This window comes from Tamandua tetradactyla, chromosome 17 (genome assembly GCF_023851605.1).
Source record: "Tamandua tetradactyla isolate mTamTet1 chromosome 17, mTamTet1.pri, whole genome shotgun sequence".
In the NCBI taxonomy this organism is placed as follows: domain Eukaryota; kingdom Metazoa; phylum Chordata; class Mammalia; order Pilosa; family Myrmecophagidae; genus Tamandua; species Tamandua tetradactyla.
In genome coordinates this window covers 44,287,706-44,314,876 of record NC_135343.1, presented here as the reverse complement: position 1 = coordinate 44,314,876, position 27,171 = coordinate 44,287,706, and the positions used below count along the sequence as shown (strand labels likewise).

General features: G+C 41.4%; 1 protein-coding gene across 1 annotated transcript in view; it reads left to right on the top strand.

Moving 5' to 3' along the window:
• The window catches only part of FIGLA (folliculogenesis specific bHLH transcription factor), an 88,104-nt gene that overhangs the window by 1,441 nt on the left and 59,492 nt on the right, over window positions 1-27,171 (top strand). The window contains exons 2-5 of the mRNA XM_077134734.1: window positions 1,565-1,717; window positions 4,125-4,349; window positions 18,511-18,545; window positions 18,786-18,820. Coding sequence (XP_076990849.1) covers window positions 1,565-1,717; window positions 4,125-4,349; window positions 18,511-18,545; window positions 18,786-18,801 — 429 coding nt within the window. The 3' untranslated portion in view covers window positions 18,802-18,820. The remainder of the gene's footprint in view (window positions 1-1,564; window positions 1,718-4,124; window positions 4,350-18,510; window positions 18,546-18,785; window positions 18,821-27,171) is intronic.

Genomic DNA, 27,171 nt, shown 5'->3' with positions numbered 1-27,171 from the left:
AGAATTGGTCCTGGTTTTATCCGTAATTTTAACCGAGGGGCCTTTGCTTTTCTTTATGGCGATAAAGTTAAATCACCTGGAAAATATGGGCATGACTACTAAAGAGGGAACTGAGACACCTATAACAGAGATGCAACTACCGTGAACACTTTTACGTATACCTCCCATTCTTTTCTCTTGTTGTGTGTGCATATATTCCTTTACAAGATTGTGATCTTCGTGTACATATATTTGTAACTTTTATTTAACATTGAAAGCATTTCCTCATTAAATATTCCTTCAAATAACAGCCTTTGACTAGCATAGTCTGTCACACAGATGGGCTGTAACTTATCTGGTCTCCTGTTGTCAGGCATGGATGTAGTATGTTATTGGTACATATGTATGTGCATGTTTGTTCACTCCCTTAAGTTGTTAGAGTGAAATTACTGGGGCATAGAACATATATAATTTTCTGACTTCTGATGCAAGTTGCCCAAGTGCTTTCTAGAAAGGCTTACCAGTTTATATCCCTTTTTTACAGGACTAGGACTCTTCCCTTTTTCATGTTTTCCCCACTCCTGGCTATGATTAAAAAGAAATGTTGCCAGCATGGTAGATGAAAAATTGGTGCCTATGTTCTGTTTCAATTTGTAGTCCTTCAAATATTTAAGTTAAATATTTTCATATGTTAATAAACATATGGTTGTCATTCTGGTAGTTGGTTATGTCCATTGTTCACTCCGTGGTGGGTGGGACCGTATAAATGAGTATATTGGCTTTATGGTGCAGTGGAAGCCAGTTCTTTCAGGGACTGTCCTCCAGGGGCATAATCATCAGAGTTCTAGGCCTTTAGAGCTGGGGAGGGGGCTAGTATAGTGTCATACCCCAGAGCAGTGAGGTGTGGTAGCCTAGGGCCTCTGGCCTGACAAGCAAAAAACCCACTGCAGTCTACCTTTCAGGCCTCATCAACGTGTAAATCTTTGGACTATCACACTTAGCTCTATACCATTAACTCAGGAAAAATTGATGTCATGGTACTTGAATAGATAAGTGTTTGGACCACTTATTGAGGACTTTCTACATGCCAGATGCTGGGTGAGATATTTTATATGTCCATTATGTTACTTAGTCACCTCAAAAAGCTAGAAGGTGGGTATCTTCTGCTTTGCAGATGAACAAGCTGAGGTTGAGTGACTTTATACTACATGCTTTTAAAAACTAGTGAATGGGGGAGCTGGGTTTTAAATCTTAGAGTAGTTGACCTGGAGTTTTTAAGCTCTAATTCCACCTACCACTCCATTCCAATGTGGTGGATGTCCCCTCAAAGAGGGGTGGGGGGAGGTCAAGGGATGTGGAAGTAGACACAACTCCCAGCCCACCTACCAACAGTGCTGCATCTATGCCATCCTCCTGTGCCATGAACATCTCTGCCAGTGCACAGCTACTCTTTGCTATATGCCTGCTTAGATTTACAACCCAGGTGAAAGAGCTGTGAAAATGAGTTTCGCAACCCCTTTCTGTGGTTTGGGGGATGTCTGTACAAATTAGCTTCTTTGTGTCACTGTGCCTTTTTGTTTTCTAGATAAAAAACCTCAATCGTGGTTTTGCCAAACTGAAAGCACTTGTGCCGTTTCTTCCCCAAAGCAGGAAGCCTAGCAAGGTTGACATCCTTAAAGGTGCAACTGAATACATACAAATTCTCAGTGATGTATTGGAAGGAGCCAAAGATGCTGAGGTAAAGGCTTAAGAATTCAAAATGACAATAGCCACCATTTATTGAGCCCTTTCTGTGTGCCAGGTACCATGCCAAACACCTTATGTGTACTTTTTAGTGTGTGTTTGTATCAATTTTCTGAGCTAGTTCCTATCCTTACTTTACAAAGGAGGCAACCTAAGCTACAGTAAAGGCCATGCAGCTAAGAAATGTCAGTGTTGAGATTTGAATCCAGGTTTATCTGGGCTTTGGGGTCTATTTTCAACCATCTGTGTGCTTAGCTCTTCTCATTGTCCAGGACACCTAGAGCCCAACTGCTGAGTAGTTTACTGGACCTTGGCAGCTAGGGAATGTGAGGATGTTTGGCTTCCATTAAACCACTTCATGGTGATTATTTTCCTTCAAGAGGTCGTTTATCAGACTGGACTCGGAAAGGAAGAGGCATTCCTTTTCCTGATGGGCCTTTCCTCAGGAGAGGCCTTTCCTGGGGGACTGCCCTACCCCAGTTCCCATAGTACCAGCCTGAAGGTCTTTGTGGCCGTTCAGTGGGACAATGTAAAGAGGCTGCTCTGCAAACTGAAACACCATGGTATCGTCATCAGGGCGGGATAGCTCAGAAGTGTACAATACACAGTGGAAGGTGGGGGCTGGTTTGATGGACTTGTTCCACAGAGGTAAGGTGTGAAAATGGATCAATTCAGGGGAGATAGCAAAGGGAGAGTAGAGGCCTTATAAATGAACCCCAGGGGACACCTGTTGGCAGGAGGAATAAGAGACCATCAGAGAGGAGAAGTAGAAGAGCAGAGAAGGGATAGAAAAGTCAAAGATGAGAAAGCCTCAAACTGTGGGAAATGAGAGCGCCTACCAGGAGGCTGAGGAATCCAGGATGGTGAAGCCAACTGGATCCTTTGAGAGCTGGAAAAGGAGCGGCCTGTAAGTAAACTTGTGGGTGTTGTTGAAGGAGCAATATTGGTAAAGATTTGGAGTCCAAGCAGAGGGAAGTGGCAAAGTTCAAATCCAACCTGAAAGAATGAAAAGAACGGAATCAAAAGGAAAGCCTTTTAGATCAAGCAATCAAGTGTAGGTCTTGTGTTTGTGTTTAAAGACAGAAGAGTCAAAACAAATTGTTCTATAAGCCTAGGGAAGGAATAGCTAAGTGTGTGATGTACTGCTGAACTGGTGTGTGCGTGTGTGTGTGTGTGTGTTTTGCATGGTCTAGGAATGAACTGGCTTTCATTCTACTTGTCTACTAGTAGTAGTCTGATGGATGCTGGAGGACACATCCTGCAAAGTGGGGATGAACTGTCCTATCAGCAAGATTGGATGGTTGGGTTGGAGTATAGTCATAGTGTTTGGACTTGTGTGTCCCTGCCTTATTTTTCTTCTCTGTCATCGCTATAAAATATAGGATTTTCCCACACCATGATACAACTTCTTTAAAAAAAACTTTTATTGACAAATCTTCCCACACATACAGTAGTTCACAATATCAAATAGTTGTATATTCATCACATGATCATTTTTAAGAGCATTTGCCTCACTCCAGAAAAAGAATAAAAAGAAATAAGTAAAAACTCATATACCCCATATCCCTCCTTCTCATTGACCACTAGTATTTCCATCTATCTAATTTTTTTTATCCCTTTTCCCCCTATTTATTTATTTACCTTTTTTTTTTCTTTCTTTTCATGGACAGGCACCAGAAATCGAACCTTGGTCTCTAGCATGGCAGGCGAGAACTCTGCCGCTGTGCCACCATTGCCCACCATATTTATTTATTTTTTCCTCCATACTTTTTAAGTCATCTGTCCGTACCCTGGGCAGAGGGCATCAGACACAAAGTTTTCACAATCACATTGTAAAAGTTATATCTTTATACATTCTCCTCCAAGAATCAAGGCTGCTGGAACACAGCTTAAGAATTTCAAGTACTTCCCTCTAGCCACTCCAGTATACTATAAACTAAAAAGAAATATCTATATACTGCATAAGAATAACCTCCAGGATAACCTCTTGACTCTATTTGAAATCTCTCAGCAGCTGAAACTTTTGGTCTCATTTTTCTTCCCACCTTTTGGTCAAGAAGTCTCCCTTGATCCCAGGTCCTGACTCATCCCAGGAGTCCTGTCCCACGTTGCCAGGGAGATTTACACCCGTTGGGGTCATGTTCCACATAAGGTGGAAGGCAGTGAGTTCACCTGAGTTGCCGTGTCATGATACTTCTAGTGCAGTTGCCCAGTGCAGAACATTTTAAGGTTATAGAAGAACAAAATCCCTCTACTGGGCAATACTTTTCTCTCCATAATGACTTAAACATTGCCCTTATTTAAATGAAATTTCATTAGTTATAAACCTTTAAAATATGTTGATTTAAATCTTCAAAGTCTGACTTGTATTGTAATGTTTGACAACCAAATATGGTTTCTAGAAACAAGACCCAGATGATGTGAACTATAGCAGCAATACTTCTGAACCACATATATCCTTGGTTAGAGAGTCACCGAAAAACATCGCCCTGCCTGACAGCTGTGCAGTGGGCTTGAAGAACGAGGAGGAAGGGCCCTGGGCAGAGGGTGGCAGTGGCGAGTCGGCATATGCTTGTCGCCAGAGCATGCTGTCTACGACTGGAGTTATCTCCCCCACCAGGAGACTGGTAAAGTATCCCTTCTTAGTCATTTAGGTGTCAAACTCGGATGTTTAACTTGAAGTATGGCATTTTCTACGCTAAAACATGCTTACGAGATAACTTTGTGAAAACTCCTAGGTGGGACGCGGGCCTTACTGTAAAAGATCTATTATTTTCAAACAGCAATATAGTAAGTCCCCAATACACATCTGGGCTTTTTTTGTTTAATGTACCCAATTGACACATTAAAAGGTTTTCTGAACTAGATGATAAGCTTAAAAAAAAAAGAAAGTAGCTTGCCGTACATAAGGATATATAATACTTCTTTTGTTCGTTGTTGGGGCTGTTGAATGATAACATTTTCAAAGTAATTTTCAAAGAAATATATAGCAATTCTTATTACTTTACCAAACTGACAGGCAGTGGGAAGGGGCATGCTTCTCCAAGCCTAGAAGGCAGACTTATTTTGCACAAGCTATGACTCAGTGTTGCACAAATGAGGTTTCTTGCTCTATCTGTCCTACCTTACATCTGATTGCTGTAGAAACAAGAGGTGTGTAGGAATCTGGAACCAAGCACATAGCAACACGCAGGTTGCTCAGTGTGACGTAAGGGACAGTAGAGTCTGTGGTGTCCAAATGAGAGATGGTGAGAGTCAGTTTAGTAAAGTCAGGCTCTAGAGGCAGAGGTTCAAACCCTGCTTTTAACACTAACTAGCTGTGCAACCTTGGGTAAGCTACTTCTGTAATCTTCAGTTCTCCCATCTGTAAAAGGATGCCCACTTTTTAAGATAACTGAGGTTCAAATGATGTCTGTGAAGTGTGTCTAGCATGGTACCTGATATATCAGTCTTTACTTTGTGAAAGACATATTTGGGTCGAGTTTGCAGGCTATAGCATCTTATTTGTGGCATCAAAGTTTTGTGGCAACATTCCTTAAGGAAGCTGGAAAGGACATATCTTTGGGGTTCTAGTAATGGCAGATAGCTTTTTTTTAAAAATTTAAGACACATTCTAATAGATCTATAAAGATTATATATACAAAACACATTAGGCTAACCACCACTGCTGTAAGATATACTTTTACACATCATGATGCCCATTTTAACCTGGGACATGGTATCCATGAGCTGAGATGTCAGTACCACCGTGAGGGTGGGGGGCCCTGGTCCCATAGTGGCATCTTAAGGAAGACATCCACTGCCATGCCCTTAGTTCTTCCCTGGCCTCCCCTGTCAGGGGGCTGAGACACCGAAGGGTGCAGAGCTCTGGCTCTGTAACGAGTGCTCAGAAACTGACCTGGCATGGCTGTGGGGTCCTGGTATGTTACACGGCGACCTTCTGCATGCCCTGACCTCCAAGTGAAGCACCAACCCAGTACCAAGGACTGAGGGCTGGTGTGTTAACACTGTACTTCCTGGCCACACTCCTGTCAGCGGGGAATAACATGCCAATTGACTAATTCTATTTGTCTTGAATGGAGTTAAGAAAAGCTACATTTTGATGGTTTTAAATCAACTTATATAAAAAGGTAGATGACTTCTGTAGACATGAAAAGGAAGTTAGCTTGACTAACTGGATGAGGGTTTGCCCATCTTTTAGGGGTGGATTTAGGGTAAGCTTTATTTTGTATGGGATCAAAGGTAATGAACCTGAGGCTTGATTGGCTATCTGGGTCAGCTGCCTTTGTGGGATTTAGAATCTCAAAAGAGGAAACAAGTGGGCATGATTTTTGGTGCTCTGAGGGGATCCCAGGTTTTCTCTGTCCAAGCTTCTAGGAATTCTCTAGTTTTGGCTTTTGTATTTAGGTCATTGGTCCATTTTGAGATAGGGAATCCTCCTTTCTTTTGCAAATGGAGACCATTTTCTCAATACCATTTGCTGATAAGACTATTTTTTCCCAACTGAGTTGTCTTTGCCCCCATGTCATATCACTTGGCAATAAATGTGAAGGTAAACTTCTGAATTCCTAACTCAGTTCCATTGGTCTGCATGTCCTTGTGCCAGTAATAGCTTTGGCTATTGAGGGTCCCTTACCCTTCCATAAAGACTTGATGATTGGCTTTTCCATTTCTGTGAAGAAGGCTGTTGGAATTTTGGGATTGCTTTGAATCTATAAATTGCTCTGTGCAAAATGGACATGTTGACACAGTAGTCTTCTGATCTATGAACATAGAATGCCTTTCATTTATTCAGGTTGTCTTTGACTACTACTAGCAGTGTTTTGCAGTTTTTTTTTTCTAAGTCCTTTACATCCTTGGTTAAATTTATTTCTAGATGTTTGATTCTTTGTTATTATAAGTAGAACTTTTTTCTTGGTTTTCCTTGTCAGATTGTTCATTAGTAGTATATAGCAATACTACTGACTTTTGTTTGTTGGTCTTGTACCCTGGCAGTCTGCTGAATTCGTTAGCTGTAGTCAAAGGTGAGAAAGCCTCAAACTGTGGGAAATGAGAGCACCTACCAGGAGGCTGAGGAATCCAGGATGGTGAAGGCAACTGGATCCTTTGAGATAGTAGCTTTGTAGTCTTTTCAGGACTTTCTCCATATAGGATCATGCCATTTGTAAATAGGAAAAGTTTTAAACTTCTTCCTCTCCAATGTGGGTACCTCTTCTTTTTCTTGTCTAACTACTTTGGTTAGAACTTCCAGTATGATGTTGAATAAGTGGTGAGAGTGGACATCCTTGCTTTGTTTCCAGTATTGGACAACTTCCAGTTTTTCACCCTTGAGTATGATGTCAGCTGTGCATTTTTTCATGTATGCCTTTTGTGCTCCTGGGAACTTTCCTTCTATTCCTATTTTCAAGTATTTCTATCAAGAGAGAATGCTGGATTTTGTCAAAGGCCATTTCTGCATCAATTGAGGTAATGTTTCTCTCCAACCCCCCAACTTTGCTTTGTTAATCTCGTGCATTACATAAATTTTTCTTATGTTTAACTGCCCTTACATACCTGGGATAAAACCATTTGATCATTATGTATTATTCTTTTGATGTACAAATATTTTGAAGATTTCTGTAACATAATTCTAATTCTTATAGTATTTTTATCTGGCTTAGGGTATTAGGGTGATGTTGGCACCATAGAATCAGTTAGGTAGCGTTGCCTCTTCAGTTTTTCTTTCTTTTTTTTTTTGTATGCTGTATGGTGGGGTCATATTTCATTTTTCCATATGAGTATCCCGTTATTGCAGCACCATTTGTTGAATTTTTTTGTTTGTGTTTTTTGTTGGTTTCTTTGTTTGCTTGTTTGGGTAATGCATGGGTTGAGAATCGAACCTGGGTCTCCCACATGGAGGTGAGAATTCTACCACTGAACTACCCTTGTACCCCTTTGTCTGTTTTTATTTTTTATTTTTTGAAGAGTTTAAGCAGAATTCTTCCTGGGATGACTGGTAGACTTCAACTTGAAACCATCTTGTCTTGGGCTTTTCTTTGGGAGGTTTTTAACTGATTCAGTCTTACCTGTAATTGGTCTGTTGAGTTCTATTTCTTCTTTAGGCAGTGTAGGTAGTTTGTTTCTAGGAATTTATCCATTTCATTTAGGTTGTCTAACTTGTTGGCATACAGTTGTTCATAATATCTTCTTATGATCTCTTTAAATTACGTCAGTAGCGATGTCTCCCCTCCCTTCTGATTCTATTTGCATCTTTTTTTTGGTCAGTCAAGATAAGGGTTTTTCAATTTTATTGACCCTTTCATGGAACCAACTTTTGGTTTTGTTAATTGTTGTTTTATTCTCAAGCTCATTTATTTTTGCTCTGATCTTTCTTTCTGCTTGCTTTGAGATTAGTTTGCTATTTTTCTAGTTCTTCAGGTATGTGGTTAGGTGTTTGATTTTAGCTCTTTTTAAATGTAGGTGTTTAGGGCTGTAAATTTCCCTCTCAGCACTGCCTTTGTTGCATCCTATAAGTTTTGACATGCTGTGTTCTCCTTTTCATTTTGTCTTGAGATAACTTGCTGATTTTTTTTTCTTGCAATTTCTTCTTTGACCCACTGATTAAGAGTGTATTGTGTAACCTTCTTTTCTGTATAGTTGTCTCCTGTTAAGTATCTGATCACTTTATCACTTCTGTTTCTGTATTTTTAAAATATTTATTTGTGGTTACCCTGGGGTTTATATTATACAACCTACATCTATGACCTCACTTGAAAAGACGCCAACTTAGCTTCAATAGCATATACGTTTTTTGTCCCATTTTACCACTCTATATTTTGCCCACTTATTATCAGGAGATATGCCTTCTTCTTGTTCAATTGTATCGTGATTTATAGGAATTAAAGAGTAGAGGTGAATGTTGAGGATACAGTGCTTTCAGGTTTTGCATTTACCCTTTCAGTTACCCTTACTGATCTTTTCACACTACTCCAGCCCTGTCTTTTCCTTTCAACCTACAGAATGCCCTTAGGTAATTCTTTTAGGGCTGTTCTTTTGTTGAGTTCTGTTTATCTGTATTTTAAACTCTCCCTCATTTTTGAGGGACAGTTTTTTTTTTAATTATTAACAAATCTTCACACATACATTCCATACATGGTATACAATCAGTGGCTCACAATATCATCACATAGTTGTGCATTCATCACCATGAGAATTTTTTAGAACATTTGCATCACTCCAGAAAAAAAAGAAAAAACTCACATTATCCCATACTCTTTATTCCTCTCTCTCATTAACAACTAGTATTTCCATCTACCCAGTTTATTTTACCCCTTATCCCCTTATTTTTTACTCATCTGTCCATACCCTGGATAAAAAACATCAGACATAAGTAACATTGTAAATGTTCTATCTTTATATAATCGTCTTCAAGAATCTAGGCTACTGGAATACAGTTTTAACAGTTTCAGGTGCTTCCTCCAGCCATTCTAATACATCATACACTAAAAAGGGATATCTATATAATGCATAAGAATAACCTCCAGGGTAATCTCGTGATTCTGTTTGAAATCTCTCAGCCACTGAAACTGTCTCATTTCTTTCTTACCCCTTTTGGTCAAGAAGGCTCCCTCAATCCCTTGATGCTGGGTGCCAGCTCATTCTTTGGAGAATCAAAATGAGCCATAGTCAGCTGGCAGCCATTAACCCCGAATGAGGCAGTCACATATGCCAGCTGGAAAGTCCCTCGTGCATGTGCAGTATAAATGTCAATAAATCAGTAACAACAGGTATGCAGCTGGCCCCAGTTATGGATATCATTTCTAACTTGTGTTATAATTGGTCCTTAATTCCGTTAAGGCATTGGAAACAATGCCTTAACGGAATGTTTCCACATCCTGCTATGTATAAAACCTGCAGCTGTTTGTATCTCCTTTGTCCCAACTTGCACTGGCATGCACAAAGCTTTGTACTGTGCTGTGCAGCCCAGTAAAATGATTCAAGCCTGACTTCTGGTGTCACATCCTGTTTCGGAAGCAGCTCACCTGAAGACTGTGCCCCAGCACCAGGGGTATAACAATTCCAGGAGTTCTATTCCATGTTGCCAGGGAGAGGTATATCTCTGGGAGTTATGCCCCATGTGTGTGTGGGGGGTGAGGGCAGTGACTGCCAACTTGGTTTAGAGAGGCCACATCTGAGCAACAAAAGAGGTTCTCTGGCAGTGACTCTTTGGCCTAATGTTAAGTAGGCTTAGCCAGTCATTTGCAGGAATAAGTTTCACAGGGGCTAACCCCGAGATTGAGGACTTGACCTACTGATTTGGTTGTCCGTACTGTTTGTGAGAATATCAGAAATCTTCTAAATAGGGAGGCTGGATATTTCCTCTTTTCTCCCCAGTTACCCAAGGAGACTTGGCAAATATGAAGGACAGTTCTTATGGGTAAAGGGTTCTTAGCTGCAAGTTGTTTTTTTTTTTTCTGTCAGTACCGTAAATACATTGTGCTATTGTCTTTTCACGTCCATGGTTTCTGATGAAAAATTGCAACCTAATTTTATCAAGGAACCCTTGTATGTGACAGATCTTTCTTTTGCTGTTTTTGGAATGCCGAAATGCCTAGGGCATTTGACGTTCTGATTAGTATGTGTCTTGGAGTAGGTCTATTGGGATTTATTCTATATGTTCCTAAGACGTGTATCTCTATCTTTTGTAAGAGTTGGGAAACTTCTGGCCATCATTTCCTCAAATATTCTCCTTCTTGTCCCTTCCCTTCTCTTGGGGCACCTATGATATGTATGTTTATATATTGTGTAGTTATTCAAATCCCTAAGATGCTGTAAACTTCTCATTTTCTCTGTTCTGTGATTTCAGTTGTCCTGTCTACTGGCTTACTGATTTTGTTCTGCCTATCCACATTTGTTATATGTCTCTACTATTTTGCATTTCATTCCCATGCTTTATTCTTTCAAATTCTTCTTGCTTACCCAGTGTCATCTTACTATCCTTTGTCCCTTTAGCCACATTTTCCTTCATCTCCTTGACTTGATTTAGGAGACTTGTTTGAACTTTGTTGATTAGTTACAAATTCCGTTTCAAGTTAATTTGTTCCCTTAAACTGATCCATATCTTCTTGTTTCTCAGTATGGCTTATAACTTTTTGCTGATGTCTAGGCATCCAGTTATTTTGAGTTAATGCTTGAAGGTCAGTTTCTCTCCCTTGTCTAGGGTTTTATTTTTGATTGACTTTGTGTTAAGGCTCTTCTTTAATGCTTGGTCCAACTTATTCTAGACCTTTAGAATAGCCTGTGTTTAATGGACCGGACTTTCAGCTTTTCATCTGATTCTTGCCCTGGGTATGTGTTACAATTAAGATTATACTTGTGCAATGATTTCACCTCCAGGAAAAAGCTTCCTTTCCAGTTCTTCTCCAGGAATCTTGATCTTTCTGTTTGTAAAGAATTTTCTCCCCAGCTCTTATTTGTTTAAACTTCTCTCCCTCCCTTATTGCTCACATTTTCCTTACGCTTTTCCAGTTGGGACCTATCCTGTTTTACAGCAGTTAAATTTAACCTCCTGTCCTTTTTCTTTTTCTGTGAGGCTTTTCTGTTTCAAGTTTTTCCCTGTTAGGGTATCCTGCCTGGGAAGCCAGATGGGGTTGATCTAGAAAGGTGGGTCACTCCAGAAAAGTACACTTTGTATTTAGGTGGTCTAAATAGCAGAAACTGGATTGAGTGAACTTATTTTTGCCAACAGTTCTACCGTGGTGTCTCTCCACTGGCCATTGGGAGCCCTCTAGTATGCAGCCCACAATTCAGTGGCTTGTGTTCTGCCCTGGGTCTCTATGGACTTGGTCCCGTGTCTGGATTTGCCTGGGGTTCTAGTTTACTGCTGTGAGTGGCCCTATGGTTCTGTCCGTGGTGAGAGGGAACTGAGCCGCTGTCTTTGAGTGATTCCCAAGCCATGTGAGACAGAGTGAAGGGGGAGGGGAATAAATTGGTGGGTCTGGGATGGAAATCTCCTACCCTGACTTTCCTTTTTTATCCAATTCAGTGTTTGAGTCCTTCTCCAGTCTCTACTGCCCTCCAGAGTTCTATATAAGTAGAACTTGTCATTTTATTCACTGAAACTCGGGGAAAGTTTTTTCAGGGGATGGTTTACATTATCATGTTGATATCACTCCATATTTATAGGCCTTATTCCAGTGGGGTTGGTAATGTCCTGCTTTTTCATTTCTGACTTTAGTCATTTGTGTCTTCTTTTCCCCCTCCAGATGAGGGCTTGTCATTCTATTGATCTTGAAGTAACTTTTGGATTAGTTGGTACTCTTCAAATTCTGTTTCACTTCTAATCTTTTCCTTCCTTCTGCTTGCTTTGGGTTGTTTGTTCTTCTTTTAGTTCTTCCACTTTCAATTTTAGGTCTCTGACTTAATCTTTCTTCTCTAATGGTAAGCATTTAGAGCTATAAATTTCCCTCTCAGTAGTGCCTTACTGCATCCCATAAGTTATCTTGTATTTTAATTTTCACTTACCTCAAGATATGTCCAAAATTCCCTTTGATTTCCTCCTTAACTCATTGGTGGTTTAAGAGTGTTGTTTAATTTCCACTTTGTGAATTTTCCATTTCTCCCTCTGCTGACTTCTAACCTTATTCCATTGCGGTCAGAGAAGGTACATTATATGGCTTCAATATCTTTGAAACTGAGACTTATTTTGTGACCTAAGATATGCTTATCCTGAAGAATGATCCATGTGCACTGCAGAAGAATGTGCTTTGTTGCTGTTGGATGAAGCATTCTGTATATGTGAAGTCTAGTTGATTGAGAGTATCATGCAAATCTTCTGTTTCCTTATTGAACTTGCATATGAATGTTGTATCCATTATTGAAAGCAGATTGTTAATGTAGATCTATCTTTTCTCTCCTTTCAAATCTCATATCTTGGTTCTGTTAGGACCATACATGTAAATATAAATGTATAACTTATGTCTTCTTGTTGGCCCACTTATCTATATATAATGGCTTTCTTGCTCTTCTTTGTCCCTCATAACTATTTTTGACTTAGTCTATTTTATCTGATATTGGTATAGCTACCCCACCTCTTTTGGTTACTACTTGCATGGCGTATTCTCCTTTTCATCCTTTTATTTTGAGCTTACCTGTGCCTTTTAATTCAAGGTGGTTTTCTTATAAGCAGCATATAGTTGGGTTATGCTTTTTATTTTGTCCGTTCTGCCAATCGTTGCCTTTTGACTGGAGAGTGTAAAGCCATTGATATTTAAGGTAACTACTGATAATGCAGGATTTCTGCCATTTTGCTATTTAGTATTTAAGTCTTATTTTTTTTTTTTTACTATCCATTCTTGTTACCACTTTATATGTTGTATGTCCAAAATCATATATCACTTTTTTACGTTTTTTGTTTTAGCATTTGTAGGAAGTAAGTAGGGTTACATAACAAAAACACAATCATATTTGTACTTACTACTACACATATAGTTGCTTTTACTGTATTTATTAATGCCACTTTGAATCACTGTCTAGTGTCCTTTCCTTTCTGAAGAGCTCCCTTTAGCATTTCTTATAGGGCAGGTCTAGTGGTGAATTCCTTCAGCTGTTGTCTTGTCTGGGCATATCTTAATCTCTCCATTTCTAGAAGATAATTTTATATCTCAGCAAAACTATTGGCTGGTACTTTAATAACCCACTACCTCCTTGCCTCCATGGTTTCTGGTGAGAAATTGGCACCCAGTCTAATTGGGGCTCCCATATGTAACACATTGCTTTTCTCTTGTAGCTTTCAGGACTCTTTCCTTGGCCTTTGTGTTTGACAGTTTGACTGATATATGATGGGGCATATTTCTTTTCAGTTTACCGTTTGAGGTTGTTGGCGTTCTTGGATGTGCACATTCATGTCTTTTGCTAAGTTTGGGAAGTTTTCTGCCATTATATTTTTTGAATATTCTGTCTTCTTCTTTCTTTCTTCTTCTGGGACTCCTATAATGAGTATATTGGTATGCTTGATGGTGTTCCACAAGTCTCTTGAGCTATTTTCACTTCTAATTCTTTTTTCTTAGCCTAATTTCAGTGCTCTTGTCTTCAAGTTTGCCAAGTCTTTCTTCTGCCAGCTCTTACCTGCTATTGAAACCTTTCTGGGAATTTTTCATTTATTGTGGTCTTCAACTCTATTGTTCTGTTTGGTTCCTTTTTAAAACTTGTCTCTTTGATATTCTCATTGTTCACTCATTATTTTCCTGACCTACCTTGGTTCTATATTTTCCTTCATCTTCAGCACTTTGAAGATCACTTTTTTAGTCTTTGCTATGTCCCCTGTCTGATCTTTGTTGATGCCTTCTGAATTTTGTCTTCCTTTGGGTGGGCCATTCCTTGTTTATGTTGTAACTTTTATTGTACATTGTCCATTTTAATGTTTAAAAATAACTCTAGGACTTATTACCTGAGATGTCTGTTTCTTGAGTTTCTATCCAGCTAGTAATAAACTTTAGTTACTGGCATCTAACATTCAAACCTAAGCAAAACCACCTTTTTCCCTCTTTGCAGATTGTCTTTGCATTGGCTAGTGCTCTCAGCCCAAGGAAAATATGAAGTGCAGGGTTGTATTGGTCTGTTTTGCACCTGTCTGGTCCTGGACTTGCACTTGCTGGTGGCCTAGGAGTTAGTTCCCTTTTTTTACAGGAGTTTGAGTGGCTTCTCTATTTCACAGGAATCAGACCTTCTTCCTCTCCTGGGTATTCCACTGCAGGATTTAAGTAGGTAAGCCTTTGTCCCAGGCCAACCACCTCAGTTGTTTCTTGTACTGCTTTCATTGTCTCAAACTGCTTCTGCCTGGGATACAAATTCGAGGCATGGGGGAAATGCTAGAGAAGAGCTTCCCAAGTCAGTCAGTCTTAGCTGGAAAAAGGCTAGGGATCAAGAAAAGAACCTGTTAGCACCAAACTTTCCTGGGGAGAGGATGAGGGAGGGACCAGTAAAGGTACCAGGAGTTTCTTCCATGTCTTCCCCAAGGCTGTGCTTTCTTAACTCGGCCATTGTTCTACCAGCAGAGCCCTTCCACTCTTCTTTCCAGAGAAGATTGAAATAATGGTCTTTCTCAGAGCTGGGTCCTCGGTGATCTGAAGCAGTTAATTAAGAGCAATGAAAAGAAATCAGACCATGACCCCCCCCCAGATCCTGGGGAGCTAGGTTTGTTTTTTTTTTTTTTTGGAACTAGGTTTTTATATCCTTCTCTAGATATAAAAATATCCTTCCACTGCCATGAACATGGATGATGGTAGCCACTGTGCAGAAAAGGCGATTCACTGGTATTTACTGCAACTTACCAGCTTCTTTCTCATATTCTTCCTTGGACATTGCAGTGTTCTGGACTCTGGTGTTTCACAATAAACAGGCAGACACTGTCTGAATCACCTAATAGTTCTAGTGGAGGGACCAATTCCTCAAGCTTCCTATTCTTCTATCTTCCCAGAATTCTCAGGCTGGCTTTTTTCTAATTTTTTTTTCCCCTTGGGCTGGCTTTTATTTGACAAAAGGATCCTAGTAAGGATAGCACAATGACATGACTCATTGTGCTAGTGTGCAAAGTGGCTTAGATTTGGGATGTGGTTTGCTGAGTCGTCTCTCTCCTTCCTGCCTTTGGAGAAGATCTGGAGAGTAGAATCTTGTTGGCAGGGATGGACGTTCTAGGGGCATAGGAATTTTGTGGAGGTGGGGGAGATGGGGTCAGAACAGATTACACAAGATCAACATTCCTGGAAGGCAAAATCCTGAATGAAATACATGAGAATCTGCTGATGGCAGGGATGGGAGACTAACTTCTGTGGCCAAACAAGGTTTAGTAGGGTACTGAATTGGTAAGTATATGTGCAGATGGAGGGGTCCTGCACCTTGTGAAGGCACAACATCTAGTTTTGGTAGAGACAGGGATTAATTTCAAGGTCTGGGAGAAGCTCCCTTAAAACTGGTAGAATTTCAGGATGTGGGCTTTTATAATGTTGGGGTTGGGCTGCTGGGTGGTAAGCTGTGTTCACTGCCTCTCGTTTATTCTTTGTCACTTGTGGCTACAACTTGGATATTTCATACCATGCAAGGCCATGAATTTTGTTCAGAGTTGTCTGTGATATTGCAGAGACTGTGTCCCTGGAAAAAAGCTACTTTCTTTTTGAGTGAGAGGCCAAGAGAGCTGGGGGCTCTGGAAAGCAGTATGTGGATGATGTGTAACTGTGTTTTAGTGGCCTGGATATGCCATTGTTGAACACTGTAATAGCATGTCACAGGAGACTCCTTGGGAAGAGTTCCTGAAAGGACACAGTCAGTGTGAGTGGAAGAGTCACACTACCCCCCATCTCCAGGTTGTGGTAATCTGTATATAAATTTAATCACTGGAAAAAACTTCCCTTAACATTAAACTCTGAAAACAGATGGTATGGATAGGTGGGAAACTTTATTAGCACCCTTTAAATGTCCTGAAGCCTCTCCTCTCATGTTTCACTCCAGTAGGAGCTATGTATGACAGCAAAAATACTACCATTGTAATGTGGTGGGTAGATCTAGGCTTTTGCTTGGGTAGTGTGCTTGTTTGCCCCAGAACTTATAGTGCCTTTTGGAGCATATTCTGATGAGTCTGGCCGGTGTCTGGTATTCTAAATTGAATTCTCCTCTTGATAGAGTGGATGTTGTCTACTCTATAGGTCGTCCCCACCACTTATTATTGTATCACATGCTCCCTGCCCATTTCACCTGTTTAGATGTCTAACTTTGTAGCCCTGAACCAAGTGTATTGGGGCTCATAGGGAAGGCTGCTCTAGGGGTTCACTTGCCTCTGGGACTTGACTGTGTCTTCTTAACTTTGGGGACTTAGGGACTGGTGCTGTGGTGGTAGGTATGTTGGAAGTTGTCTGGCCATCTGGAAAGGTGAGGTATTGAGAGCATGTAGATGGGAGGGACCTAACCTTGGGGTGATAGCCTCTCCAGTAGAGGATTCCCCAGGCTGCAGCCACTGCAGGAGATGCAACCAGACAACCAAGGGAGATTCTTGAGGCTGAATCTGTTTGAGATAAGAAAATGTTAAAGGGAGGACAAACCTCTATTTCTTTGAAAACAAGAGGGAGGTTCTTTGTTTGGAACTCTAATTTTTTTCTGAGGGAAAATGAATTGAGCATGAAAACAACTTTACTGTGTGCTTATCCTATGTGAAATCTGGTGTAAGTTTATGACAACCCTACCTTATGTGCTTTTCAACCTTATGTGCTTGCAATGAGCTGAACAAAATTCGAAAGAGCTGATAACTATTCTGTTTTTCTGACATAATCTGGGCTTTGTAGTTAAATTAATTGAAGCTAGTCATCATCCATCCTAATAGATCTCTAGAGGGAATGTTTATAGGAGATTTTATGAAAGGCTCTATTGGATTGGGCCAAGGCAGATATAGAGGAGAATTCCAAGAACTGGATGGAAAGTAGAGGCAGAACTCCTATACTGCTGATCCTCGACACAGGTGACTTTTGGGGTTAGGAGAAAGCAGCCAAATGCTAGGGCAGCATAAGCTAGCCTCTGGGGGAGCTCAGAGTACTCCCCTGACACCCTATCTATTCCTTCTGTTCTAATTCCTAGGGTATCCAAAACAGATCAGAGACAAAATGGACTCTAAGGTTACAGTGTTAAAGGTAGATCTTCCAGTGGAAGGATAAAGAGATTATAAATACAATTACATTATTTTAGGGACTCTTCTGTTCCTCTTTGGATCACTCTGTTTCTTTTTGGAAGCTTTTCCTCTTAGAATGTGTCCTTATGTAGCTCTGGTATAGCAGACAGGCCTAAGGCTCCTGCTTCATTGGGATGGTTTTGGGTGAGAGGAACCAAGGGGTAGAGTCCCCCTTGCATCATGTGATCTGGACGGGATCCCGAAGGGGAGAGACTAGGTTATATCAAGCTCTGTGGTCAAACCCCTACTCATCATAAGGAGCTCTTAATTTACTGAATTAAGCTTAATTTAGCTCAGACAGCTAAATCAGGATTGATAGTTATGAACACAATTTAGATGTGAAGGAATGTAACATTACTTTCTATACCTCACTCTACTTGTTAAGCTCCCTGATAATACCTTTATAATGCAGATGGTAGAAAACTATCTTGTTCTGTATTTACTCAAAGAAGGCCTATCAATTCAATGTTAAGAATCCGATGAGGGTTCTTTGCCTATTAAGCATTCTCTTCCTCCCCTCAATGCAGTGGGGACGGTATATACATGGGGGCTGGGATGAGAGTCAGTGAAGTGTTGGGGTACAGGATGTGGATAATAGTGTTATACCCTTTAACCTCCTTTAGTTCTAACAAAACCCACCCTTGTAAATTAGTAGACTAGAAAATTAATCTGAATTAAATTAAAGCATTTGATTAGTTTTATTGTCCATGGTGAGGTTCTAATATTTGAAGTGCCTACTCATGATTTGAGTGACTTGACTTTTTAGTCATGGATTCACTTTTTTCTTCAAGTTGAGATTTCAGAAAGTTGAGACTCAAGTGCTCATACCACTTTGGTAGAACCCCTGATGGAAATATACTAAAATGCCTTTTTTTCCATATACAACCAAATTGAGAAATTATTGTGGTATATGTGTCCAGGCTTCTCATTCTCATTGGCATGTTTAGAGGTTACTCACCTTTATAACAAGTTTTGATGGTCTGTGAACTATATTTAGTTTTCTGATAGTTGGACATTTAAATTCGCTTCAGTTTTATAGCCTCAAACATGGCAAATAACTTGATGTGTTTAGCCCTTTCTGTGTGTTTGTTTTTCAGGGTAGATTCCAAGAAGTAGAACTCCTGAGTCATAGGTAGGTACATCCTGTGACTTGATGTGTGGGCCAACTTGTATTACCAAAAGGCTATGCGAGAGCACTGATTTCATCATATCCTTGCCAACAGTGAAAAACATTAAAGTGGTAGAATTTTAATGGTAAAAAATGTTATCTTTACTAGTAATCAAAGATGTTTAAATTTAAAGTTAAATGTTTTACATTTTTATTATATTTCTTTTGAACTGTAGCCATTTATAATTGTTTTTCTTCTTTCAGAATTCCCCAAGTATGAAAAGTTGAAAAAGCCCGAGGTACCTTCTAGAGAATATGTGCAGTCTTGAAAGTTTGAGTTTCTGAAATTTTTTTGTGATAGCTCAAAATTTAACAACTACTCTTTAAATGACATTACCTGTCACAGATTTATTCAACTCTACTTTATCTTTAACTTCAGAACTTGAAGAAATAGACTTCAAGAACTTCAGTCTACATTATAATCCTCCAGCTCCCCTTCTACTCTTTGGGGTTCTCAGCTTTATCCTCTCTAGACCTATACCTAATGTCCTCTATTCCATCTGTTTTCTCAACACTTAGGGGTTTTTTTTTGTTTGTTTGTTTTGCATGGGCAGGCACTGGGAATTGAACCCAGGTCTCTGGCATGGCAGGCGAGAATTCTGCCACTGAGCCACTTTCGCACTTGGGTTTTTATTTCTATTAGAAGCTAATTCCCCCAGGAGGGTAACAGTCACTTATTCCTAAGCTAGAAGAGTATAGAATTGTAAGCTGTTCCCTTCAGCTCTCTACAGAATGTTTTTGGTTTTTTGTCTACTGGGTTTTGGGCCCTTTGTCCACATTGGGGGCAGTGGGTAGAAATAAAAAAGAATGGAAGGATGTGACTGTGATTGTGAAAACCTTGCGTCTGATGCTCCTTTTATCTACCTTATCAACAGATGAGTAAAACACATGAAATAAAAATAAATAGGGGGAACAAATGTTAAAATTTAGATTGAAATGCTAGTGATCAATGAAAGGGAGGGTAAGGGGTATGGTATATATGATTTTTGTTGTTGTTGTCTTTATTTCTTTTTCTGAATTGATGCAAATGTTCTAAGAAATGATCATGATGAATATGCAACTATGTGGTGATATTGTGGATTACTGATTATATATGTAGAACGGAATGATCATAAGAATGTTTGTGTTTGTTACATTTTTAAAAAAAATTAAAAAAAAAAAAAAAAAGAATGGAAGGACGATTGGGGAGAGGCCAACTGTCTTTACTAGGGAAGAAATGGTGCCACCTATGGAAGAAACTCTGAAAGGTAGGAGAAAGGGGGTTTCCGGGGTAACTTCTGTTGGTATAGGGCTAAGCTGGATAAAGGTTTGCAACACTTCTCAGGGTATTGGCAGTAGAACTTCTCAGTGTGGCAGTCTGTAGAACGGGGCCTCAGGGCAAGAACAAGAAGGCCCAGACTGATGGGAGATGTACCCTAAGTGGAATCTGTTGGAATAAGAAGGCAGTCTGCTGTTTTTCAGCCACCGGTGGGGCATTGGGTAGTCAAGGGAATCAGGGGCCCAGGAACAAAATCCTTGGGTCTGAGGCATTTGCCCTAAGTTTTGACATAGACTTTCCAGTAAAAACTCCATAATAATAAAATCTTGCTAGGCAAGTCATCAGAAAAAAGTCTCCATTCTGAAACCTCATTGTGGCTTCCAAGGTCCTGGGAAAAGAAGGTAAGACCTTATCCTGGTTCCACAGGGGATTCCCCAGAGGGACTTTCAGATCATCAGGGCTGAGCACAGTTTTCTCTGTGACCCATAAGGTCTAGAGCTAATGTGAAGGTGGGAATTAGAGGCTGGGGGCCTTTCTCTCATCTTTGTACCCCCCCCCCCAACCCATGTTGGCTATTCCCTGGTGTGGCTGGAGTTATAGTTGCTGGTTGTCTCATTTTAATCAGCAATAAGACAGTAAGTGCTTTCACTTGGTACCTCATCTCTTCTGCATGACAACCTTGGGTGGTAGAAGGACATGCACTTATTAACCTTGCTTTATAGCTGGTATGTGAGACCTTGGGGTCAAAGGTCTTTCCTGATGCCATACAGTCATTGGGACTGAGACTGGTGCTCCGGGCTCTGGACTCTTCAATTCGTTTTTTTTTTTCCATTTAGGTCTCAGTTACATGGTTACATTTTCACTTATTGGGAAAGTGGCATCTTCAGGAGATCTAGACTTTGTGCTTTCAAGTAAAGTCAATGATAAATTCTTATCATTTATTAGAGTAGTTATAGATTTGCAGAAAAACCATGTAGAGAGGAACTTAAGCAGGTAAGCCCAGGAAGCACCAGTGGGGTATAGTGGGAAAGTGAAACAGGGAAGAAAAGCCTATAAAAGATGTGGGCAACTGGGGCTCAGTCCTGCAGAGGCATTCAGGGAGGCATGTAGAATTTGCCTTGGCCATGTCCCCTTAGCACTCAGGGCTGAGGAAGCTAGGATGTTTACTAGCATAACAGTCATTGGGCGAGGGCTGTTCCTCAGGGTTGTTAATTCCTCCAGCACTTCTAGCCTTCCCAGGGGCCGCTGATAATTAAGCCTAGAATTGGAGCATGACAAGGTGCTGTATTAGCTATTGCCATTGAACAAATCACAATCTCGGCAACTTAAAAGGTGCTTATCTCTAGTCTGTGCTTGATTTAGCTGCATCTTCTACTTCAAGGTCTCACAAGGCAAAAAAAAATAAGGTGTTAACCATGGCTGGGGTCTCAACTGAAGGCTTGACTAGAAAAGGCTCTGCTGTGTTTTGTAGTGATTAGAAAAACTCACTTTCTCTAGAACTTCTGGACTGAGACCCTCAATTTCTAGCTGTCTGTTGGCTGGAAGCTGCCCTTGGTTCTTTACTGTGTCAGCCTTTCCAACATGGCCACTGCTTTACTGAAGTGTGCAAGCCAGGGAGGTAATCGTCTGCTAGTGGGGTAAAGAATCTTATGTAACCTGTGCAATAGTGATATCCTGTCACCTTTGCTGTGTTCTACCAGTTATGGGTTAGAAGCAAGTCTTCCAGGTCCTGCCTGTCCCTCAAGGGAGGGGACTCTGTAAGAGTGTGACTACCAGGAGGTGAGACCACTGGGAGCCATCTTAGAACTGCCTAGTAGAAGCATGGCTGGTATTTGCCATGCTGCCATCTGCTCTCTTTACAAGCTGTTGCTGGCCAGAAGCACTTGTCAGAAGACTCGGAGATTAGAAATAACTACTGCAAATCAGTCAGTAAACCTAATTTTAAACTCCCTACTTGGCCCTCAGAGGCTAGCCAAATGTAACTCTTTCAGGGACAGACATGGAGTCTCCTGTGCTTTCCTGTCTCCAGCTGAGGAGCAGGTGTCCAAGGCTTTCGGCTGTGGGAACTCTGAGTTTTCAAGGTCTTACCATGTCCACCTGTGGGTTGGAAATTGAGAACTTTAGGAACTTCAATTAAAATTTCACATGGAAACAGTCTTGTTTCCTGACCGACATGTGAACAACTCTTAAGAACGTGGGCTCATGCCACTTTCCCAGCACTTGTCTTAATCAGATGGTGTCTGGGAGAAGGTGGACATATTTTTAAGAACTTTATTGTATCTCGTAATGCTTCCCTTTTCCACCACTTCGAAGTATACAACTAAATGGTGGTGATTATATTCACGATGTACCACTGCTATCACCATCCATTACCAAAACTTCCCTTGTTCCATTAACTAAAGCATTAATTCCCTATTCCCCACTCCCACTCCTGGTAGCTTGTAGTCTTCTTTTTCTGTAAGAATTTGTATATTCTATTTTGTGTGAGATCATACCTTAGGCATATTCTCTTGTATGGCTTTTACCTCAACATGACATCTTCAGTGTTCACCCACGTTAACAGTATAAATCAGAGCTTCATTTGGGTGTTTCTTGTTAAAACCTTGCTCTGCTAGAGAAGAAGGATCACTTCTTGTGGTAAAAGAATATGGTACAGCCTTATCAGTGTCTTATACCAGTTTTGCTTTTCTTTGTATTTGCTACTCAAATGTAAAACAATATTGCGACTAAAAAGTGACTTTAAATCGAACTTTGAGACACAATAGTCTGTAGACATGACCAGTTCTGCTTTTTGAAGTCTCTTCTGATGCCATGCAGTATAGTGTTCTGGAACCAAAATGCTTAAGTTTGGATCCTAGCTACCACCCCCCCCCCCCCCACTAGCTTTGTGATCTTGGGCAAGTTGCTAAACCTGTCTGTCTCCAGATTCATTGGTAAAATGGGAATAATGGTACCACCCTCTCTTCTTGTGAAGATTAAATGAATTAAACTGCACGTACAGCCCTGAGAACAATGCCAAGCACCAACACTGGCTGGCTGTTAACTTGAGAAAATTGAATAATGCACCATGCAGAGTTCTTGAGTGACTAGAGATGACCAGTATATCATGAAACTTGGTATTCCTGGACTAAATGGGAGTTCTTTATTTTCTTTCTGGGTTCAGTTTTGGAACAGAGCCAATGTTAGCTCTGGAGAAGACTTTCCTGACTTCCCAGTTATCATTGCACCCTGGCACTAATAATGCCACAACCCCCTGAAATGTCTCAAACACATCATTACCTGGCTTTTGATAGACCATGGCCCCTCCAGGTAGGGAGGGGGCTGGTGAGTCATCTCAAGTGGCTAGGTTTAAGCTTCTCCTTTATAGGGGGATGGGGAAAAGGGTATGTGGACTCTGCTTCAGGAGAAGGAAGGGGAATGAATGAGAAGCTCTGAGTGGGGAAGGAAGATGCAGGGACTGGAGTGGAGGTAGGGAAGCCAGAATAGAACACTTCACCTCTGCCCTGGAAGTGGAGCATCTGCTAGTTCTAGGGTTGTGATAGGCTCTTCCTCGTCTGAATCAGTAGTTACATAGACCTGACCCCTAATATGTAAGGAGTCACAGGGGTGCTTGTTAAACATTTTAACATTCTGATTCCACAGCCAGCACTGTGGTGCTGGGGTCTGAGGGCTGTGAAATCTCAGAACCTGAAAGGAGGCCCAGTCTGGTTCAGAGCAGTGGCCAGGGGCTTCTGTGGATGCTGTACGTGTCCTGCAAGCACCTCTTTAAAACCACTTGGTGAGTGTGGACTTAGGGGAGCTTTGAGGAGCTGGCAGAGATTATGGGAGTCTAAAACCCCAATGTTACCACCCGATATCCCTGCTCTAAGGACTACATGTTGAGAAACACTGTCAGCGAATATTGAAAACTGAAGTTGCCTTAGGGCATGCTGTAGCTTCATAGCTAAAGATAAGTCCTAGAGAGGTTAAGTGACTTTATCAAGGTCACGCAGCTAACTGAGGGCAGATCCTGGACTGCAGGCAACTGTCCTGGCTCCCCACCCGGTTTTCTCACACTATACCTGTTCCATCCAGAGTGGGAAGTTGGGGAAGAAGAAGGGGTGAGGGGAGTTAGTAATTAGAACTTGAGGAAACTGGACAACAAACCACTCCAGAGGGCCCAGCAATGACAAAGGTTTTGTACTAGTTGGAAATGGAGTTAGAATTAGGATAGGGCTAATTTTGGTTCTGAGATTAGATGGTCAAACAATTGCTATTAAAATCACTAATACTGTTACCTTCTAACAGTAAGATGTACCTATTTCCTGGATAAAAAATACATTCTGTGTGAGGCTTTTTTAATCCTAGGGAGGATAAATCCTCTAACAGAGCTCACGTTTCAGATTTTCCTCCTGCCAACAAGATGCTGTTAGCTCTCGGCTACTGTGGATAGTTGGTGGTACCCAAGTGGGGTGAGCACGACAGAGCGCCTGGGCGTGGCCCGGGGCCGGGACTGCGGCAGCACGGGGCGTTGGGCACTGCAGCGCCGAGTTCCTCCCGGGCGGCCGAGTCCCGCGGCCCACTAGAGGGGGCTCTGCGGGCACCGGGGAAGCATCCTTTTGTCAGCGCGCAAAGCGAAGCGAGCTCTCATTTCTTTGCAGCCTCGTGCAGGAAATGGATTTAATTCTGATGGTAGGGCTGTGAGGGAGGAGCTGGGACGAGACCCTCTTGTCAAGGAACTGCAGTCTTTGTCGTCTGTAATTACCACTGACGCCAAGGAGCGCACTGCTGGTGGGATTTCAGGCAGATGTGGGGAGAGAAAACCTTCCCGCTGCTCTGACAAGTACGGGGCTGCAGGATGGGTAGGAAGTCATCGCCCTGCGGATTAGCTGGGTGGTTCATTAAGTAGGCTTCTATTTTGTTTTTTTTCCTTAAAATAAAAAAGCAAAACAAAACAGCAAAACACCCATAGGGAAGACCAGAGATGGATGTGATACCGCGCAGGAGGTAAGAACACAGGCTTGCCTTGGTTTTGTTTATTTTCATGGAATTCTAGAGCCTTACAGCATCCTTCCCCTGTGCGGGAACTGCTCGGACCTGATAGCAGAGGTCTGTTTTTGTTTGTGTCCGCGATGTAGCCTTTCCCAGCGGCTGGGTATGTATTTCGTGTTAATAGGTTTCTGTTGATGATGTAACATCGGAGGCTTTTTGGAAATAGGGGCTGCGTCCCGGGCCTCTCGGCCCGATTCGTCTGGAGAACAACATCGGACAGGCGGGGCTTTCTTCTTCGTCGGGGTTTGGGGGGTCTCCCTCCCTTCTCGCTCAGCCGCCGCCCTCGGCGTGCTCCCTTGGGGCCCCGCGTTCTCCACTGCAGCTGCGGGCGGGCAGGTGTGCGCGGTCTGCAGCCGCCAGCATTTGATAAAGGGAGCTAGCACGTGATCGGGCCGGATGGGTTTAGATTTTTGTGCGACTGAACCACTTTGGAGGGGAAAAAAAGGCCACTGTCCCTGAGGAGGCCTTGGTAGTTTGCTCATCTCTTCGCTTCCGTCTCCCTTCCCTTCTTTTCTGCCTTCCTACCCTCCTGTACCTCGGGAGGAGGTGATCCTTGGCCCGGGAGGCAGGGGCCACATCTATCTGTTTGATCTGAGACCCTGAGATCCACATGACAGTACCAGCGTGGTGTGTGTGTGGCGGGGGAGGGGTGGGAGTGCTGGGAATGGCAGATAGCTTTAGGATGCTGATCAGGCACTCTGGTCTGGCCTATTGTCTTGCCCCTTCTCTTTTCTTTTCTCACTCCTAATCTCCACATCCTGAGAGAGAGAGAGAGAGAGAGAGCGCGAGAGAGAGAAGAAACGGCTCCAGCCTACACCCTATCAAATTCTCCAAAGAACTGTCACTTATCTGTGACATATGACTATTATCCATCTGTTTCTTTACACCTACTCCTTCCTCCCTTTTGCAGTTTGTCCTCTGAGATTCAGCTGACTCAAGTGGGCCTTATACATAATAGACATCAAATTTCAGTTTCATAAATGAACACTTTATGTCTTCTGACTAACCCCAAAGGAGGTGTTGGTCTGGCAACCTGACAGAAGCAAATGGGTTGGGGGAGTGGACTCAACTCCTTTTAGTTTGTGGGTCTAGTTGGAATAAATGAGATTTAACTTGTGCAGGGAGAGGTGCACATTAATCATTAATGGGCTTAATTGTTTTAAGGAAAAAACAGTTGGTCAACACTTATAGTGAAAATGCTCTGAATACAAACAACTAGAGAAGATAACTGGGGAATTTCAGACTTGCAAGTAATTCCTGCCACTGACATAGGAATAGTGTTTAAAAAGGGGTTTAGGCTATTCTAATATTTTTACTTCATAGTGTCCTACATTTGTTTTATAGAATGATCAGACTTTTCTCAATGACTGACCAAGATCTTGGCTAGTCCTTCCTCACTGCCCCCCACTCTCCATCCCTGCCCCCCCCCACACAATAGGGCACAAATAAAAGCAAACTGTCTTTATTTTATGATGGCAATATATATGGAAAACCACTTAAAAGACAAGTCATCCTTTGATCCAAAATCTATAACCCTACATTCTCTTATACACCAAATTGCCTAGCTTTATTAGAAATATTTGTCACATATCTGATATACAAATGACTGAAATGACATACCATATGTGGTTTCTAGCTTGGATTGAACTTATTTTAAATATTAGCATAGTCCTAGAACCAGCAAATAACTGTTAAGAGTTACAGATGCTCATATGTAGAGGGTTTAGTTAACAATTCTCTCACATACCTAAGACCTTAGTAAACATCTATCACCTACTCTGTTCCACAGGGAGTTAAGGCAATTTATAGGGATTCATAAAATATAGCAAGGCAGATTAATTTAGAAGATGGGGAAAGAAGAGAAAATTAAGGGCAGAGACATAAAATGGTATTAAGAATGAGGCTAGGACAAAAACATAAGTGTATGATCTCCCACACTTGTTACAAGCAAGAAACAAATTCAGCTCTAAATTTTCTAGCAGCTCCTACTAAAAGGGAAATGGTCTAGTCTCTGGTTCTTGTTTTATTCATAGACCCATTCACTCGTTCATTCAACAAACCCTCAGTGAGGGCCTACTGTGCCAAGTTCTGTGAAAGGTGCTGAGAACAAAGGGGTGAAGCAGAGAGACATGGTGCTTTCCCTAACAGCTCTTGTAAGGCAGAAACAGACATTTCAGACGTTCATCAAATCTCTCAAATGAGTCTATAATTACAAACTGTGGTAGGAGCCATGTAAGAGAAGCAGAAAACATGAAACGTAATACGTCCAGAAGATGAAAACACAAAACAGACTTCCCAAGA